The 17025-nt window shown below is 43.7% G+C and overlaps 1 protein-coding gene across 3 annotated transcripts in view; it reads right to left on the reverse strand.

The window, feature by feature from the left end:
• Nucleotides 1–12724, reverse strand: part of arl2bp (ADP-ribosylation factor-like 2 binding protein) — a 30303-nt gene extending 17579 nt beyond the window's left edge. For 2 of the 3 annotated variants that reach the window (XM_068049582.1, XM_068049580.1), the window contains exons 1-4: nt 12596–12724; nt 7116–7185; nt 3738–3799; nt 335–441 (exon numbers count right to left, since the gene is read on the reverse strand). In XM_068049582.1, the coding sequence (XP_067905683.1) occupies nt 335–441; nt 3738–3799; nt 7116–7185; nt 12596–12614 (258 nt within the window). In that variant the 5' untranslated portion in view covers nt 12615–12724. Of the gene's footprint in view, nt 1–334; nt 442–3737; nt 3800–7115; nt 7186–7336; nt 7484–12595 lie in introns of all 3 variants that reach the window. The other variant, XM_068049581.1, reaches the window with a different exon arrangement.
• Nucleotides 12725–17025: the final 4301 nt, after the last annotated feature.

Genomic DNA, 17025 nt, shown 5'->3' on the forward strand with positions numbered 1-17025 from the left:
ACAAAGTGGCAAGTCCTTTCAGTGACCTTTTTAAAAAAAACAAAATCCAGCATCTATGGAATCTCTTCAGTCTTTCAAATGAATCAATTTCCACAATCTTTAAACTCGAGTCCTCAAAAAATATTTAAAAATTGAAGCACTTTCATAACATCATCCATTTCAGTTTTCCAGTTCCCCTCACCACCCCATTATACTGGTATATTGGTACAGAATATTGTATGCTTATTAGAATGTTTCAGAAAATTGTAGATCTAATCTATATCAGTATACATAACCTAGAATGTCTAGGTTTTGAGAGAGATACCAAAAAAAGTCAATAAGAGCAGAGACTCACATATTCTTGGAAAATTGAAGTGTAAATGAGCTTGTTTTCTTCAGTATTTTCAAATTCTAAATAGTATTTGTCCATAAAATTTTTCTGTAACTGCTGAAATTCTGCATCTGAAGGAAAGAAATTAAGAGATCAGATTTTGCAGTATTAAGTGCAAGTTTTGATTGCCAACTGTATTTGTATACATTGCAGTGCTGTAAAACAGAGATATAGAAATTGCTGATGTAATAGACCAGATCTTGCAGCCAGCAGAGAACAAATTGCACCAGCTGTTCATTACACTTGCTCATAGACTTTTTATGGACTTTTGCACTGGAAGTTCTGTCAATCAACTATCCAAAATGTGCAGTGCCCTCTGCAGAGCAACTAGGACCAGTGTGAACACGGCAAGCAACTGGGTATCTCCTTAATCTATCAGATTGAAGATTAATTAGCAGCATTAAGTCTGAACCAGAAAATGCTAATTAGAATATTGAATTCAATGTCATATCAGGTACAGAAGGGAAAGAAAGATTGGATTAAGATAGGGACACAAAAGAAGCAAAGAAAAAATATTTATTTTTTTAAAAATCTGCAATAATAATTGAAATCTGAAGGGATGAGCCCCTACTAATAAAGTCTATTTTCAATGGCAGAGAGGTTGTTTGGCAGTAATTAAGACTTATCACATCGTTAAAAGGGTACTTGGATGAGAATGGACAAGCCCTAAATTTTTCTGTCAAGTTTAGTCCATTTCTGAGGTAACTACAACAACTTCACACCATTCAATGTATTTCAATGGTGAGTCAGGCACCGAGATACCACTAATGCCCAGCTTCTGGAGGAGCAGGACAGCACAGACAGGAATGTCCTGATTTCTGTGTTTATTGGAGGCAGTACAAAGAAGGATTACTAGACTAATACCTGGAATGGGCAGGCTGTCTAATGAGGAAAGATTGGACAGGCTAGGCTTGTATCCGCTGGAATTTAGAAGAGTAAGAGGTGACTTGATTGAAACATATAAGATCCTGAGGGGTCTTCACAGGGTGGATGTGGAAAGGATGTTTCCCCTTGTGGGAGAATCTAGAACTAGCGGCCACTATTTAAAAATAAGGGGTCATCCATTTAAGACAGAGATGAGGAGAATTGTTTTTCTCTCAGAGGGTCGTGAGTCTTTGGAATTCTCTTCTTCAAAAGGCGGTGGAAGCAGAGTCTTTGAATATTTTTCAGGCAGAGGTAGATAGATTCTTGATAAGCAAGGGAATGGAAGGTTATTGGGGGCAGGTGGAAATGTGAAGTAATCAGTTCAGCCATGAACTTACTGAATGGCGGAGCAGGCTTGAAGGGCCGAATGGCCTACTCCTGCTCTTAATTCGTATGTTTGTGCGTATTTACATATGTACGTATTTACGCACGTGTGGTCTGTAGAACTGTTCTGATGTAAGGCCATTGACCTGAAACATCAACTCTGTTTCTCTCTCCATAGATGCTGGCAGACCTGCCGAGTATTTTCAGTTTTTATATCAAAAATTTGCCCATCTGCCATACAGAAGAAAGTAAGTCCTTATCCATCTATGTTTCCCTGGGCTGATAATTCGAATTTGGGGTTCCACTGATCAAAACGTATTTATTTTTGGTCAGTGAAAAACAGGAGGCAGAAGATACACACACATACAAAAAGTAAGTGAGTGAGAAAGAGAAACAGAGAGCGGTAATTGAGACAACTTTTTTTTAAACATTTGAAAGTACTCATTTACAATAAGAACCAATGGTTTCTTTTCATAAGCATATGCAGTTGTGCAGGTTGCTCTCCTGCCCAAGGAAAAACAAAATTTTGCATGTTGAATCTATTGCCAAACTCCACCACAGTTCTGCCAAGTTCCTGGCAATGGGGCTGCTTTGTCCGGGATGGTGTTGAGTTTCTTGTGTTGTTGCAGCTGCAATCATCCCAGGCACTTGGAGAGTATTCTATCACACTCCTGACTTGTGCCTTTGAGTTAGGAGGTGAGTAACTCTCCGCAGCCTCTGACTTCTTGTAGTCACAGTAATTATGTGGCTGATCCAGTTCAGTTTCTGGTTAATTGTGACCCCCAGGATATTGATGGTGGGGATTCAGCAATGGTAATGCCGTCAAGTGTCAAAGGAAGGTGGTTTGACTCCCTTTTGTTGGAGAGGGCTATTGCCTTGCTCTTGCGTGGCATGAATGTTATTTACTACTTATCAGCCCATGTGTGGAGGTTGTCCAGGTCTTGTTGCAAGCGGGCATGGACTGCTTCATTGTCTGAAGAGTTACGAATGGTACTGAACACTGTGCATTTATCAGCAAACATCCCCACTTCTGACCTTATGATAGAGGGAAGGTCATTGATGAAGCAGTTGAAGATAGTTGGGCCAGGGGCTGAGATGATTGACCTCCCCAACTATCTTCCTTTGTGCCATGTATGACTGCAGCCAGTGGAGAGTTTTCCCCAATTTCCACTGACTTCAATTTTACTACAAGGACTGCAATAGTTCAAGAAGGTGTCTCATCACCACCTTCTCAAGGGCAATTAGGAATGGCCAATAAAGCCTGACCTTGCTATTGACATCTACATTCCGTAAATGAATACATGTTAAAAACTATGAAGTGAGCAAATGCAATACATTATATGGAATTAAACTTCTGCCCCTATATAAACACAACTTAACTTGAGCAATATCACAGGATGTATATATAGTATTAAAAAAGCAACTGATCATAATTGTGCAATGTTAACTTCCCTCACGCGCAACATTTAGTAGCAAATTGACCTCCATGTGCTAGGAATTTACAAGCAACTGCTAATCTGAAGACAAACCTATTTCTGCAGGAATAAGAAGTTCTAATTAACCCCAGACTGTGCCTATTCAGAGGACTAGGGAAGTATTTTGTGACCAAAAAGAGACAAGCCAGGGTAAATGGGAGGGGAGAACCCAGCAGCAGGCACTTTCCCTTAAGGCTGTCCCTTTACACATATTAAGAAAGGGATGTCAAAATGTACACACTTCCCTTGTTGATACAAATTACATGTGCATCACATGGTGTAGCTCTCCTGCTGTTAGAAAACCCTGCACCTGCTAAATTACCAGGAGCAATACCACAAATGATTGCCAGAACTATAAAAGATATCTGTGAGTAGCTACAGGTTACAACACAAATTCAGAATTCCAAGCTGCCAGAAAACAGAACTCTAACAGTTGTTGCTTTATCCAATATTTTTCTCTCATATCTCTAATTAGGTTCCACATAGTACAACAATGCCAGTTAAAATATTAAACCAAATCTAACGATTAAGATATTTATAAAGTTACAAATGTCATTTGGAGTAAATGGCTGGAAACTGTTCTTAACTACAATTCAAAGTGCAAACGTGCCTTAAATACATTTCTATAACACATTTTTACCTACCCATAATAATATCTTCTATGTATCCAATAACTGTATCAAACTCAGCATCAACATCAGATGAACTGGATAAGCAGAGAGATCAAAAAAAGGGATATTAACTTTTTAAAAATGTTAATTCATGCACAGTTGTACCACATTGCTGTTTATTATAATGTATATCTAATTTCCAGAAACGGGCAGCGATTTAAACATCTGTGTTGATAGCATGTCACAATGCACCTTCTCTAGCTATGCAAATCTGCATCAGTTAATATGAAAGACATTTTCGTGGCATCTCCTGATTGGTGTATGAAAGTTGAGATCCTTGAAGTTGTTGCCCGTTTGAGGCACACAATCCCTACATGACTAAAGGCAAGACGAACAGTTTGAATGTCTCAATTTTTCCCCAGTTTTTGAAACCAATAGGAATGAACTCTGTCATCTTATTGGGCCTACAAATTACTGTTTCTTAGAAAAGAGGGAGGGTAAACGGAGGTGTGAATATGGAACCCTCAGCAAACATAGTTTGGGAACCTCTGCCCTAGAAGGCTCATCACTGGACTTATGTTAGCAGCTCCCTACATCGCCCCTCAGACTATTTTCATATTCAGCAAATTCCTCTCTGAAAGCTCCCACACCCCAAGCCCTTTCTTCTACATCACCTACACCCCCCCAATGCTGCCACACCACAACAAACTTCTCCCAATACCATCAGATCCTGGTACTCCCAAACAACAACACTACCCCTCCAAGATCTCCCAGACTTTTGCATCCCTGAATACTGCCACAGCCAATGAACCCTGCACTCAAATCCCAGATCAACTTTGTAAAAACTACCTACTCTCACAGCTCCCATCTCCCCATGCTGACAAATGACATCCTATGTGACTGTGACAAAGGTAAACTATCCCTCCTTATCCTTCTCAAATTGTCTGCAGCCTTTGACACAGTTGACCACACCAGCCTCTTCTAACATCTCTCCACTGTCATCCAGTTGGGTGGGACTGCACTCGGGTTATTCCGTTTTTATTTAGCCAGTCATAGCCAGAAAATCACCTCCAATGGCTTTTCTTCCCTCTCTCTCATACTGTTACCTCTGGTGTCCCCCAAGGATCTCTCCTTGGCCCCCTTCTATTTCTCATCTACATGCTGCTCGTTGGCTACATCATCTAAAAACACAATGTTAGTTTTCACATGTACACTGATGACACCCAACTCTACCACTCTCAACTCTTCCACTGTTGGTAAATTATCAAAGTGCATTTCCAACATGCAGTACGAGATGAGCAGAAATTTTCTCCAACTAAACATTGGGGAAATTGAAGTCATTGTCTTCAGTCCCTGCTACAAACTTCAGCCCTGAGCTACTGACTCTATTCCTCTCCTTGGCAAATTTCTGAGGCTGAACCAGAGTGTTCGCAATCTTGTGACTTAAGTGACTTTAACATGAACTTCTTACTACATACCCATCTATTACTTAGTCTATTTCCACCTCCATAACATTGCCCTACTTTGCCCCAGCTTCAGCTCATTGCTGCCGAAACACTCGTCCATGCCTTTGTTACCTCTCGACTTGACTATTCCAATGCACTCCTGGCCAGCCTCCCACAATCTACCCTCTGTAAACTTGAGGTCATTCAAAACTCTGCTACCAGGACCTTTCTCGTGCCAAATCCCATTCACCCATCACCCCTCTGCTTGCTAACCGGCATTGGCTCCAGGTCAAGCAATGCCTTGATTTTAAAATTCTCATCCTTGGTTAAACCAAGTCCCTCCATGGCCTCACTCCTCCCTACGTCCATAATCTCCTCCAGCCCCACAATCCTCTGAGATATTTGCACTCATCTAATTCTGGCCCCTTGATCATCCCCGATTTTAGTTGCTCCACCATTGGTGGCTGTGCTTTCAGCTGCCTTGGCCCTTAGCTCTGGAATTCCCTCCCTAAACCTCTCTACCTCCTTTAAGATGCTGCTTAAAACCTACCTCTTTGACCATACTTTTGACCACCTGCCTGAATATTGCCGTATGTGGCTCGGTGTCAAACTTTGCTTTATAATGGTCCTGTGAAGCGCCTTGGAACATTTTGTTATGTTAAAGGCATTATATAAATACAAGTTGTTGTTGTTCCCATAGCCGAATTCCTACATAGGCAAGCTGCACTAATATCAACTTGCAATGTATTCTGAACTTTTAAAAAAAATGGTTATGAGAGATAAAATTAACCTCAAATAATAAGTAGTAAGCAAGGATTTGCAGCTTCCACACAACTATATACATAATTGTTATACAATTTGGGCCTGAATTTATAACTAACACTCCAATAGTACCGTATACCAAAAAAAAATCTGGCATTCAATCACTGTGATACAGCACAGAAGGGGGCCATTTGGCCCATCGTGGCTGTACTGGCTTTTTGAAAGAGCTTTCCAATTAGTCCCACGCCTCTTCTCCTTCCCCATAGCCCTGCAAATTCTGTTTTGAAAGTTATTATTGATTCTGCTTCCACCATCCTTTCAGGCACTGCATTCCAGGTCACAACAACTCACTGTAAATTTTTCTTCCCTCGTGTCGCCTCTGGTTCTTTTGCCAATCACCTTAAATCTGTGTTCTTTGATTACTGATCCTTCTGCCAGTGAAAACAGTTTCTCCTCATTTACTCTATCAAAATTTTCCATGATTTTGAACACCTCTATCAAATAACCCCTTAACCTTTTTTCTAAGGAGAACAACCCCTGTTCTCTATTCTGTTCATGTAACCGAAGTCTTAGATCCCGGATACCATTCTAGTAAATCTCCTCTGCACCCTCTTCAAGACCTTGACATCTTTTCTAAAATGTAATACTCCAGCTGGGGCTTAACCCATGTTTTATAAAGGTTTAGTATAACTTCCTTCCCTTTGTACTCTATGCCTCTGTTTATAAAGACGAGGATCCAATATGCCTTCTCAACTTGTCCTGCCACCTTCAAAGGGTTGTCTACATATACCTCCCCCGGTCTCTCTGTTGCTGCACCCCCTTTAAAATTTTACAAGTGTAGTCAGTCATTCTGATAATGCATTGTGCGTTGCATAAAACACTAACCCTTACTCACAATGAGCAATGCCATGAGATATCCATTAGAATGGTCAGAGCAAACTATATATGTATGTATATAAATATGAATTGTTACAGAAAACTTGGAAATGGTTTATAATTCTCATATGAACTTACAGGATGCCAACCTCAAAATTTGCTCCAACAATTTCTCATTATTTGAACCACTTGATTAGATAATCACCTAGCAACCACTCTTTTGTTTAGACTGCTTTATGAAGAACATTCCTAAAATATTCTGAATCCAGGGCTCAGAATTTGTACTGTAAATCTTAGCACAGTAACCTTACTATGGCAGATTACTCACACAGATGTGGCAAGATTGTCATCCTCTGTATCCTCCATTTCTACCACTCGATCTCCAGTACCAAACAGAACTATCCGGAACAAAAAATACAAGTCATAAAGTAGGCCAACCTCTCATTTTCTATATATAATTAAATTCAATTATTCATCTGTAAATGTGCAAACTCCGAAAAATCCAGATTTGGGTACTGTGATGTACAAACTGCACAGGTAGTACGTTACCTCAGATCAGACTAGAATCAAAAGCTGGGAATCTCCTCCTGCCTGATTCCTTTGCAGAATGTTGCCCAATGTGGAATGGTGCCAGGAAGGTTCAATCTCAACTTGGCTGGTCTCAGCAATGCAGGTGTGACAGGGGCTTCAGTGGGCCTTGGTGGGAAAATGTGAGCAGAAAGGAAAGGCAACAGCCAGAAAAATACATACATATTGAGATTGGGTCAGGAGAAGCTCAGATTTGGGGATGGAGTGAGTAGTGATTAAAGGCACTGCTGGCTGAAATAATTGCTAAAATCAATAATATTATTGCACTACCTGTAAAGTGCTGGGCTACTTGGGTACCTTCAACAGTCTAACCCACACATGCGTTTGTGAAAGGAGTGAAGATACTGCCATCAGTTTTTCAACACGCCTATTTCATTTAACAATTTTACCTGACCAACTCTCCTCATGCTCTGAATCAGCATGTTACTCAGGCTGATAAAATACATCATAACACAATTCTCCAATGAGCGAGATGCTTTGTTGACATGTTACTGAGCTACGTGAGGGGAACTCCTATACACTTACATCTAGTACTGGCTGAAAGACACCCAAATTGTGATTTTGTAATGACTGGCTAGGTACTACTGTGTACTCAACATTTTCTTGAGTGACATTCAGAGCAATTCAAGATGCCTACACAGAATCTACAGCACAGAAACAAGCCAGTTTTACTCAGTTACTACTACCACACTGGTAACAATTACATTCTTAGTTCAGAGTAAAAGCTTCCACAGTGTGATTCAAAGCCATCTACAACCTAATGATGTCAGAGCAGTGTAAATTACCTAAAGTACACCTTTCATCATTTTCTGCTGCCAAAAATTTTAAAATGGGGCTGATCAATATAATTTGAAACAACTGACCTGGCCAGAAGATTGTTTAAATATTCCCAGAGGTTTGGCAGATCTATGATCAACATTCCAAACAAATACTACAGAAGGCATCAAAGCCATCAAACTGGACAGCTTCTATGCACATATGTATTCATTGATATGGTTATAATTAGTAAACATTATAATAGACACAAAGATACCTGAGATATAAGATAAGAGCTGATGCTCACATTTCATTAGACACTTGGAAATTCCATGCAGGAGTCTGAATTGACTCCCAGTTTCAGAATTCCATCACCTTCAATATTGGTAACTTTAGTACCTGGGCACTTTAAGACAAAGAAGTAGAATATCAAATATAATTACCCTCTAGCAGAAATAACTGTAATGGTCTAGGGTGTGGACATTAGACTTTTTTCTCTGTCATGAAGGCAAAAACTCATGCTAGGATGCAGTTATTTTGTACAACCACCTTCACGTGCTAGCTTAGGCAAAGTTTCTAACAGAAAGCACCACAGCCAAGTCCAATCCTATCCAAATAAGTGCACTTCCCAACATGGATTGGTTATCAGAACCAACTGGCTGTTTTCTCCTTGCTCCACCTCTTTAGCAAAGGGGTGCTTAAGCGAATTGTAGCATCCTAACTGATGCTCCAACTGAAATCAGCTATCTCAGCGCAGCTCAGGTATCAAGCTGAAAGGAAACAGGACAAGTAGGGATATGCAAGAGTGGCAGACAAATCATGACGACCAGAGTGACAGTCCTAAGATCAACTTACAATATCTGTCAACTTTGGATCAGTGGTAGCACTTTCATCAGGCTCAGAAGAATGTAGGTTCAAGCTTAATACCAGAGAATTGAGCACTTAATGCACGCTAACACCTCTATGTAGTACTGAGGGAGTGTTGCACTGTTGGATGAGATATTAAACCAATGAGACATCCATCCTCTCAGGTGATCGTAAAAGATTACATAGCACTATTAGAAGAAAAGCAGGAATTTCTCCTGGTGTCCTTGCTAACATTTATCCCTCAAGCTACACCAAAAAAATGGTGGTCATTTACTTCATAGCTGTTTGTGGGACTGTTTTGAGCAAATTAGCTGCCGCAGTTTTCCTGCCTCACGTTAGCGACACTTCAAATGTACTAAATTGGTTATGAAACTTGGGATGTCCAGAGCCATGAAAGGTGTTATAATAATGCAGGCCTTTCTTTCCAATTGGAAGCGCAGTGCTGCCTATCAAATTGCAATTACCCTGTATATTTTAAAACTAGAATTTTGTTTTCAATTGACATGACAGCACCACTACAAGTGGTTTCCAAAAGCTATGAACACTGGGGAAACATTTGCAGAAAGACTTACCCGCTTTAGAATTGTGCCCTTTATATTGTCTTTCCTCGTTCTTCCTACTAAAACTTTACACTTTTCTGCATTAATTTCATCTGCCATGTGTCTGTCCATTCCACTAACCTGTCTATGTCCTCTTGAAGTTTATCACTATCCTGGGCGGCGCAGTGGTTAGCACTGCAGCCTCACAGCTCCAGTGACCCGGGTTCAATTCTGGGTACTGCCTGTGTGGAGTTTGCAAGTTCTCTCTGTGTCTGCGTGGGTTTCCTCCGGGTGCTCCGGTTTCCTCCCACAGCCAAAAGACTTGCGGGTTGATAGGTAAATTGGCCAGTATAAATTGCCCCTAGTATAGGTAGGTGGTAGGGAAATATAGGGACAGGTGGGGATGTGGTAGGAATATGGGATTAGTGTAGGATTAGTATAAATGGGTGGTTAATGGTCGGCACAGACTCGGTGGGCCGAAGGGCCTGTTTCAGTGCTGTATCTCTAAATCTAAAAAAAAATCTAAAAATCTCCTCACAGTTCACAATACTTCCTGGTTTTGTGTCATGTGAAAATTTTGAAATTGTGCCATGTACACCCAAGTCTAGGTCATTAATACAGATCAGGAAAAGCAGGGCTCCTAACACCATCCCCCGGGGAACTCCACAATAGACCTTCCTCCAGTCTAAAAAATAACCATTCACTACTATTCTGTTTCCTGTCACTCAGCCAACGTTGTATCCGTGTTGCCACTGTCCCTTTTATTCCATGGGCTTCAACTTTACTGAAAAGCCTGTTATCTGGCACTTTATCAGACACCTTTTGGAAGTCCATGTATATCACATCAACTGCATTACCCCAATCTACCCTCTGTTACTTCATCAAAAAACTCAATCAAATTAGTTAAACACAATTTTCCCTCAACAAATCCGTGCTAGCTTTCCTTAATTAATACACATTTGTCCAAGTGACTTAACTTTGTCCTGGATTATCATTTCTAAAAGCTTTCCCACCACTGAGGTTAATCCGACTGGTTTATAGTTGCTGGATTTATCCTTACATCCTTTTTTGAACAGGAGTGTAACATTTGCAATTCTTCAGTCCTCTGGCACCACCCATGTATTGAAAGAAGATTGGAAGATTATGGCCAGTGCCTCTGCAATTTCCGCCCTTACTTCTCTCAGTATCCTCGGATGCATCTGATCCGGTCCTGGCACATAGGACCAGGAGTAGGCCATTCAGCCCTTCGAGCCTGCTCTGCCATTCGATAAGATCATGGCTGATCTGGTTGTGGTCTCAACTCCACTTTCCTGTCTTCCCCCCATAACCCTTGACTTATAGTCTATCAAAAATCTAACTCAGCCTTAAATAAATTCAATGACCCAGCCTCCACTGCTTTCTGGGGAAGAGGATTACACAGACTAGATTAGATTAGATTAGAGCTACAGCACTGAAACAGGCCCTTCGGCCCACCGAGTCTGTGCCGACCATCAACCACCCATTTATACTAATCCTACACTAATCCCATATTCCTACCAAACATCCCCACCTATCCCTATATTTCCCTACCACCTACCTATACTAGTGACAATTTATAATGGCCAATTTACCTACCAACCTGCAAGTCTTTTGGCTTGTGGGAGGAAACCGGAGTACCCGGAGAAAACCCACGCAGACACAGGGAGAACCTGCAAACTCCACACAGGCAGTACCTGGAATCGAACCCGGGTCCCTGGAGCTGTGAGGCTGCAGTGCTAACCACTGCGCCACTGTGCCGCCCAACTAATGACCCTTTGAGAAAAAATCTCATCTCTGTCTTAAAAGGGAGATCTCATTCTTAAACTGTGTTAAAGCCTGGCTTGGGTATAAAATTAAAACCTGACCTGAGCACGACCCGACCACAGCCAACCCGAACCCTACCCAAGCCCTTTCATTTCTTTTTGTTGCCGACCCGACACGAATCTGCTTCATCTCTTCCGGCAGCAGGCTATTCCTGTAGCTGGAGTTGTGGGAAATCATGGGTAAGCCTGATCCTGTGACTTCCTGGAAGCAGTGTCCAGCCTGCCCCGAGCCCGACACATATAGTTGGGTTTGGGTTGGGTAGCCTGGCTTTAAACTGTGTTCCCTAATTCTAGTCTCCCTCACAAGAGGCATCCTCTCTCAAGTCCCCTGGTGTCTTATCAACTTTAATTACATCCAGCCTATCAAATACATCCTCTTTATCAATTGTTAGCCCATCCAGTGTCTCAACTATCTCCTCTTTCACTAAGACTTTGGTAGTATCTTCCTCCTTGGTAAAGACAGATACAAAGTACTCATTTAGTACCTTAGCTATGCCCTCTGCGTCCATCTGTAAATACCATTTTTGGTTCCTAAGTGGCCCTACTCCTCCTTTTATTATTTATATGCCTATAGAAGACTTTGGATTCCCTTCTATGTTGGGTGTCAGTCTCTTCTCATGCTCTCTCTTTGTATCGCATTTCTTTTTTCACTTCCCCTCTGAACCTTCTATATTCAGCCTAGTTCTCACTCATATTATCCACCTGACATCTGTCATATGCATAATAAAAGCAAAATATTGCAGATACTGGAAATCTGAAATAAAAACAGAAAGTGCTGGAAATACTCAGCAGTTCTGGCATCAGAACTGTTGAAAGTTACTGACCTGAAACGTTAACTCTGCTTCTCTCTGCACAGATGCTGCCAGACCTGCTGATTATTTCCAGCACTTTTTGTTTTTATACCTGTCATATACATCCTTTTTCTGCTTCATCTTACTCTCTATCTCCTTCGTCATACAAGGCGCTTGGGCTTTACTCTACCTTTCCCCCTTATGGGAATGAGCCACCTGGACCCTAACTGCCTCCTTTTTAAAAGCAACCCACTCTTCCATTAGTTTTGCCTGCCGATCGTTGATTCCAATTTCCCTGGGCCAGATTGTCTCACCCCTTTGACTAGCCTTTTCCCAATAAATTACTTGTACTTTGGACTTCTCTTTATCCTTTTCCAAAGCTAACATAAAGCTGATGATGCAGTGCTCCTGCCCTGCCCCGCTCACCTGAGGATCTCCAAGCCATTGTTGAAATGCTCCCTCTCCACAGTAACGGAAGTAAGCGGTCCGCGCCTGACAACCGTCCCCACTGCAAACAGCGGCGCCCAAGGCCGGTTCCTAGGATCGACTACGGGTAAAATAACAGACAGGAGATGGTGGTGAGTTCAGACAGGACTCAGGTTAACAGCATTCATCACTCTGTTTTTCACCTTGTTATTGACAGCCACTCTGTAATCTCCCCTTCAACCAACCGCCATCTCCCTCTGTGTAAAATTTACCCCCACTGCCCACCTGCGTCCTGTCCGGCCTGCGATCACTGCATCCTGTGGGCTCCGCTCACCGCCCCGCGTGCTCTGGAATCATCAGCCGTTGGCCGGCGGTGGCTCCCGCGCAAATACTATGCTGCAACTGCAGAGAGACAGGCAGGCTGGTGCGGTCTGCTCCGCCGGGGGGACGGGCAGGCTGGTGCGGTCTGCTCCGCCGGGGGGTCGGGCAGGCTGGTGGACTCTGCTGCGCTGGGTGTTAGGGGTGAGGGGGCACAGGCAGGCTGGTGAGCTCTGCTGGGTGGTGGGGTGAGGGGGGGCACAGGCAGGCTGGTGAGCTCTGCTGGGTGGTGGGGGGCACAGGCAGGCTGGTGAGCTCTGCTGGGTGGTGGGCACAGGCAGGCTGGTGAGCTCTACTGGGTGGTGGGGTGAGGGGGGGGGCACAGGCAGGCTGGTGAGCTCTACTGGGTGGTGGGGTGAGGGGGGGCACAGGCAGGCTGGTGAGCTCTACTGGGTGGTGGGGTGAGGGGGGGGCACAGGCAGGCTGGTGAGCTCTGCTGGGTGGTGGGGTGAGGGGGGGGCACAGGCAGGCTGGTGAGCTCTACTGGGTGGTGGGGTGAGGGGGGGCACAGGCAGTCTGGTGAGCTCTACTGGGTGGTGGGGTGAGGGGGGGCACAGGCAGGCTGGTGAGCTCTGCTGGGTGGTGGGGTGAGGGGGGGCACAGGCAGGCTGGTGAGCTCTGCTGCGTGGTGGGGTGATCAGACAGGTTTTCTTGAGTTTAACAAAGAAAGAGGTTAGCTTTATTGTACTTAAACTGATCGAAGTAAAATAATAAACTACGCTCCAACTTTCACACACAGAGTGAGGAAGGATAGGTCAGATTAGAGTCTGCAACAATAAACAGCGTTATACAGTCTGTTGAGTTTGGTGACTTGGCTCTCTTCCGGATTAACTTGGTGGCCAGCTGATTCAGTGTTTTTCCTGGAGACAGCAACACAGGTGATTACCTTCACAGAGTCTCTGTCCTCAGCAGTGATAGGCCTAGGTGTTTGCAGCCAGCAGGCAAGGTTTGAAGCTTGTTAGGTGGACTGGAGAGAGAGAGGGGGGAGGAGGAACCCACCTTGGGTCTTCTCTTGGTGTCGAGTTGCTTGTCTGTGTTGCTGTAGAGAAAACACCAGCTTAAACACAGATGTTGGGCTTGCCATATGATCAACCACCAACAATTCAACATGATGGCTCATTGTATTCCCTCTTGCAACTTAATTAGTTCATGTCTAGGGATTCCCTCCTCTCAACCAGGGTTCCATTGTTCAAGTGCATAGGGTTTAGTGGTTCGCCTCCTCCAGTTTTAATGTCCAAAGTGATGCCTTAATGTCTTGTTAATGGGAGCAGGACAGGTAATTCACTCAAAATTCCCCAAGTCATTGGTCTGGAGGGGACTGGCCAGACACTTTGTCTCCACCTTGATGCATTGGAATGTAGGCTATAGGGATGCAAATTGCAGTGGCCATCTTAACTGCAAGTAAAGTCACCTTTTATCTGTTCCTTTTTCCCTTTTTAAAAAAATGTAATTCAGGTTTCCAGCCCGTGGATTAAAAAAATCATTTGGTATAGAATACATTTGTGACATTACAGATAATGTGCTAAGGGAAAAAAGTGGTTTCCAGGAAATAAGCTGGAGGGAATGAGGTTCCTCTCATGTACAGATTAAAAAAATGTAATTGATGCTGACTATCTTACATATAGTCGCTTGGTGGTACAGAATTTGAGAATTGCTGAAAATAGAGACATGTTGTTGAAGTTTTTCAACTTGCACTCATCCGGACAATCTGCGAGAATACAAGGGAAAATGACAACTTTATACTATATGAGAAGAGAGTGCTGATTGGTTGGCAAGTGAACTCTGATTGGTAGAGAAGTTGCCATGGAGAATGCACCAGTTAATGGTGACTTAGTTAACTGCCAAGCTTTGTTTGAAATTTAAACCAGGCAGCTTGATTCTGATTGGTCAAGGCATTGCCCTGAGGAATTAACCAGCGAATAGCTGTCACTTATTTTGTTTAGCTGAAACAGGCGCAATGTTTGTACATGTTCTTTCTGTCTTCAAAGAAGAGGGCCCTGTGTATTAATATATGTAGCTTCCAGTACACGCAAATGCGCCACACTGTGATGCCTACTGAATTTGGATTCAATTTATAAAATCTGGAATTAAAAGCGAGTCTAATGATGGCCACAAAACCATTGTCGATTGTTGTAAAAACTCATCTGGTTCACTAATGTCCTTTAGGGAAGGAAATCTGCTGTCCTTACCTGGTCTGGCCTACATGTGACTCCAGATCCACAGCAATGTGGTTAACTCTTAAATGCCCTAGCAAGCCACCTAGTTGTATCTAACTGCTACGAAGTCAATAAAACAGGATGAAACCGGACCACCCAGCATCGACCTAGGCACTGGAAATGACAACGGCAAACCCAGCCCAGTCGATCCTGCAAAGTCCTCCTTACTAACATCTGAGGGCCTGTACCAAAGTTGGAAGAGATGTCCCACAGACTAGTCAAGCAACAACCTGACAGTCATATTCACGGAATCATAGCTTACAGACAATGTCCTAGACACTGCCATTACCATCCCCGGGTATGTCCTCTTCCACCGGTAGGACAGACCCAGCAGAGGTGTTGGCACAATGGTATGGAGACTGGAGGGAATTGCCTTGGGATTCCTCGACATCGACTCCCATGAAGTCTCATGGCATGAGGTCAAACATGGGCAAGGAACTCTCCTGCTGATTACCACCTACCATGCCCACCCCCTCCTCCCCCTCAGCTGATGAATCAGAACTTCTCCATGTTGATCACCACTTGGAGAAAGCACTGAGGGTGGCAAGGGCGCAGAATGTACTCTGGGTCGGGGAATTCAATGTCCATCACCAAGAATGGCTCGGTAGCACCACTACTGACTGAGCTGGCCGAGTCCAAAAGCTCATAGCTTCTAGACTGGGTCTGCAGCAGGTGGTGAGGGAACCAACAAGAGGGAAAAACATACTTGACCTCGTCCTCAACAATCTGCCTGCCGCAGATGCATCTGTCCATGACAGTATTGGTAGGAATGACCACCGCACAGTCCTTGTGGAGATAAAGTCCCACCTTCATATTGAGGATACCCTCAATCATGTTTTGTGGTACTACCACCGTGCTAAATGGGATAGATTTCGAAAAGATCTAGCAATGCAAAACTGGGCATCCATGAGGCGCTGTGGGCCATCAGCAGCAGCAGAATTGTACTCAACCACAATCTGTGACCTCATGGCCCAGCATATCTCCCACTCTACCATTACCATCAAGCCAGGAGAGCAACCCTGGTTCAATGAAGAGTGCAGGAGGGCATGCCAGGAGCAGCACCAAGCATACCTCAAAATGAAGTGTCAACCTGGTGAAGCTACAACCCAGGACTATCTGCATGCCAAACTGTGTAAGCAGCATGCGATAGACAGAGCGAAGCGATCCCATAACCAACGGATCAGATCTAAGCTCTGCAGTCCTGCCACATCCAGCCGTGAATGGTGGTGGACAATTAAACAACTGACAGGAGGAGGTGGCTCCACAAATATCCCCATCCTCAATGATGGGGGAGCCCAGCACATCAGTGTGAAAGATAAGGCTGAAGCATTTGCAACAATCTTCAGCCAGAAGTGCAGAGTTGATGATCCATCTTGGCCTCCTCCTGAAGTCCCCAACATCACAGATGCCAGACTTCAGCCAATTCAATTCACTCCGCGTGAGATCAAGAAGCAACTGAAGGCACTGGATACTGCAAAGGCTATGGGCCCTGACAATATTCTGGCAACAGTACCGAAGATCTGTGCTCCAGAACAAGCCACACCCCTAGCCAAGCTGTTCCAGTACAGCTACAGCACTGGCATCTACCCTGCAATGTGGAAAATTGCCCAGGTATGTTCTGTACACAAAAAGCAGGACAAGTCCAACCTGGCCAATTACCACCCCATCAGCCTACTCTCAAACATCAGTAAAGTGATGGAAGGTGTCATCAACAGTGCCATCAAGCAGCACTTGCTTAGCAATAGCCTGCTCAGTGACGCTCAGTTTGGGTTCCGCCAGGGCCAGTCAGCTCCTGACCTCATTACAGCCTTGGTTCAAACGTGGATAAAAGTTGAA

Source organism: Heterodontus francisci, chromosome 17 (genome assembly GCF_036365525.1).
Source record: "Heterodontus francisci isolate sHetFra1 chromosome 17, sHetFra1.hap1, whole genome shotgun sequence".
Classification (NCBI taxonomy): Eukaryota; Metazoa; Chordata; class Chondrichthyes; order Heterodontiformes; family Heterodontidae; genus Heterodontus; species Heterodontus francisci.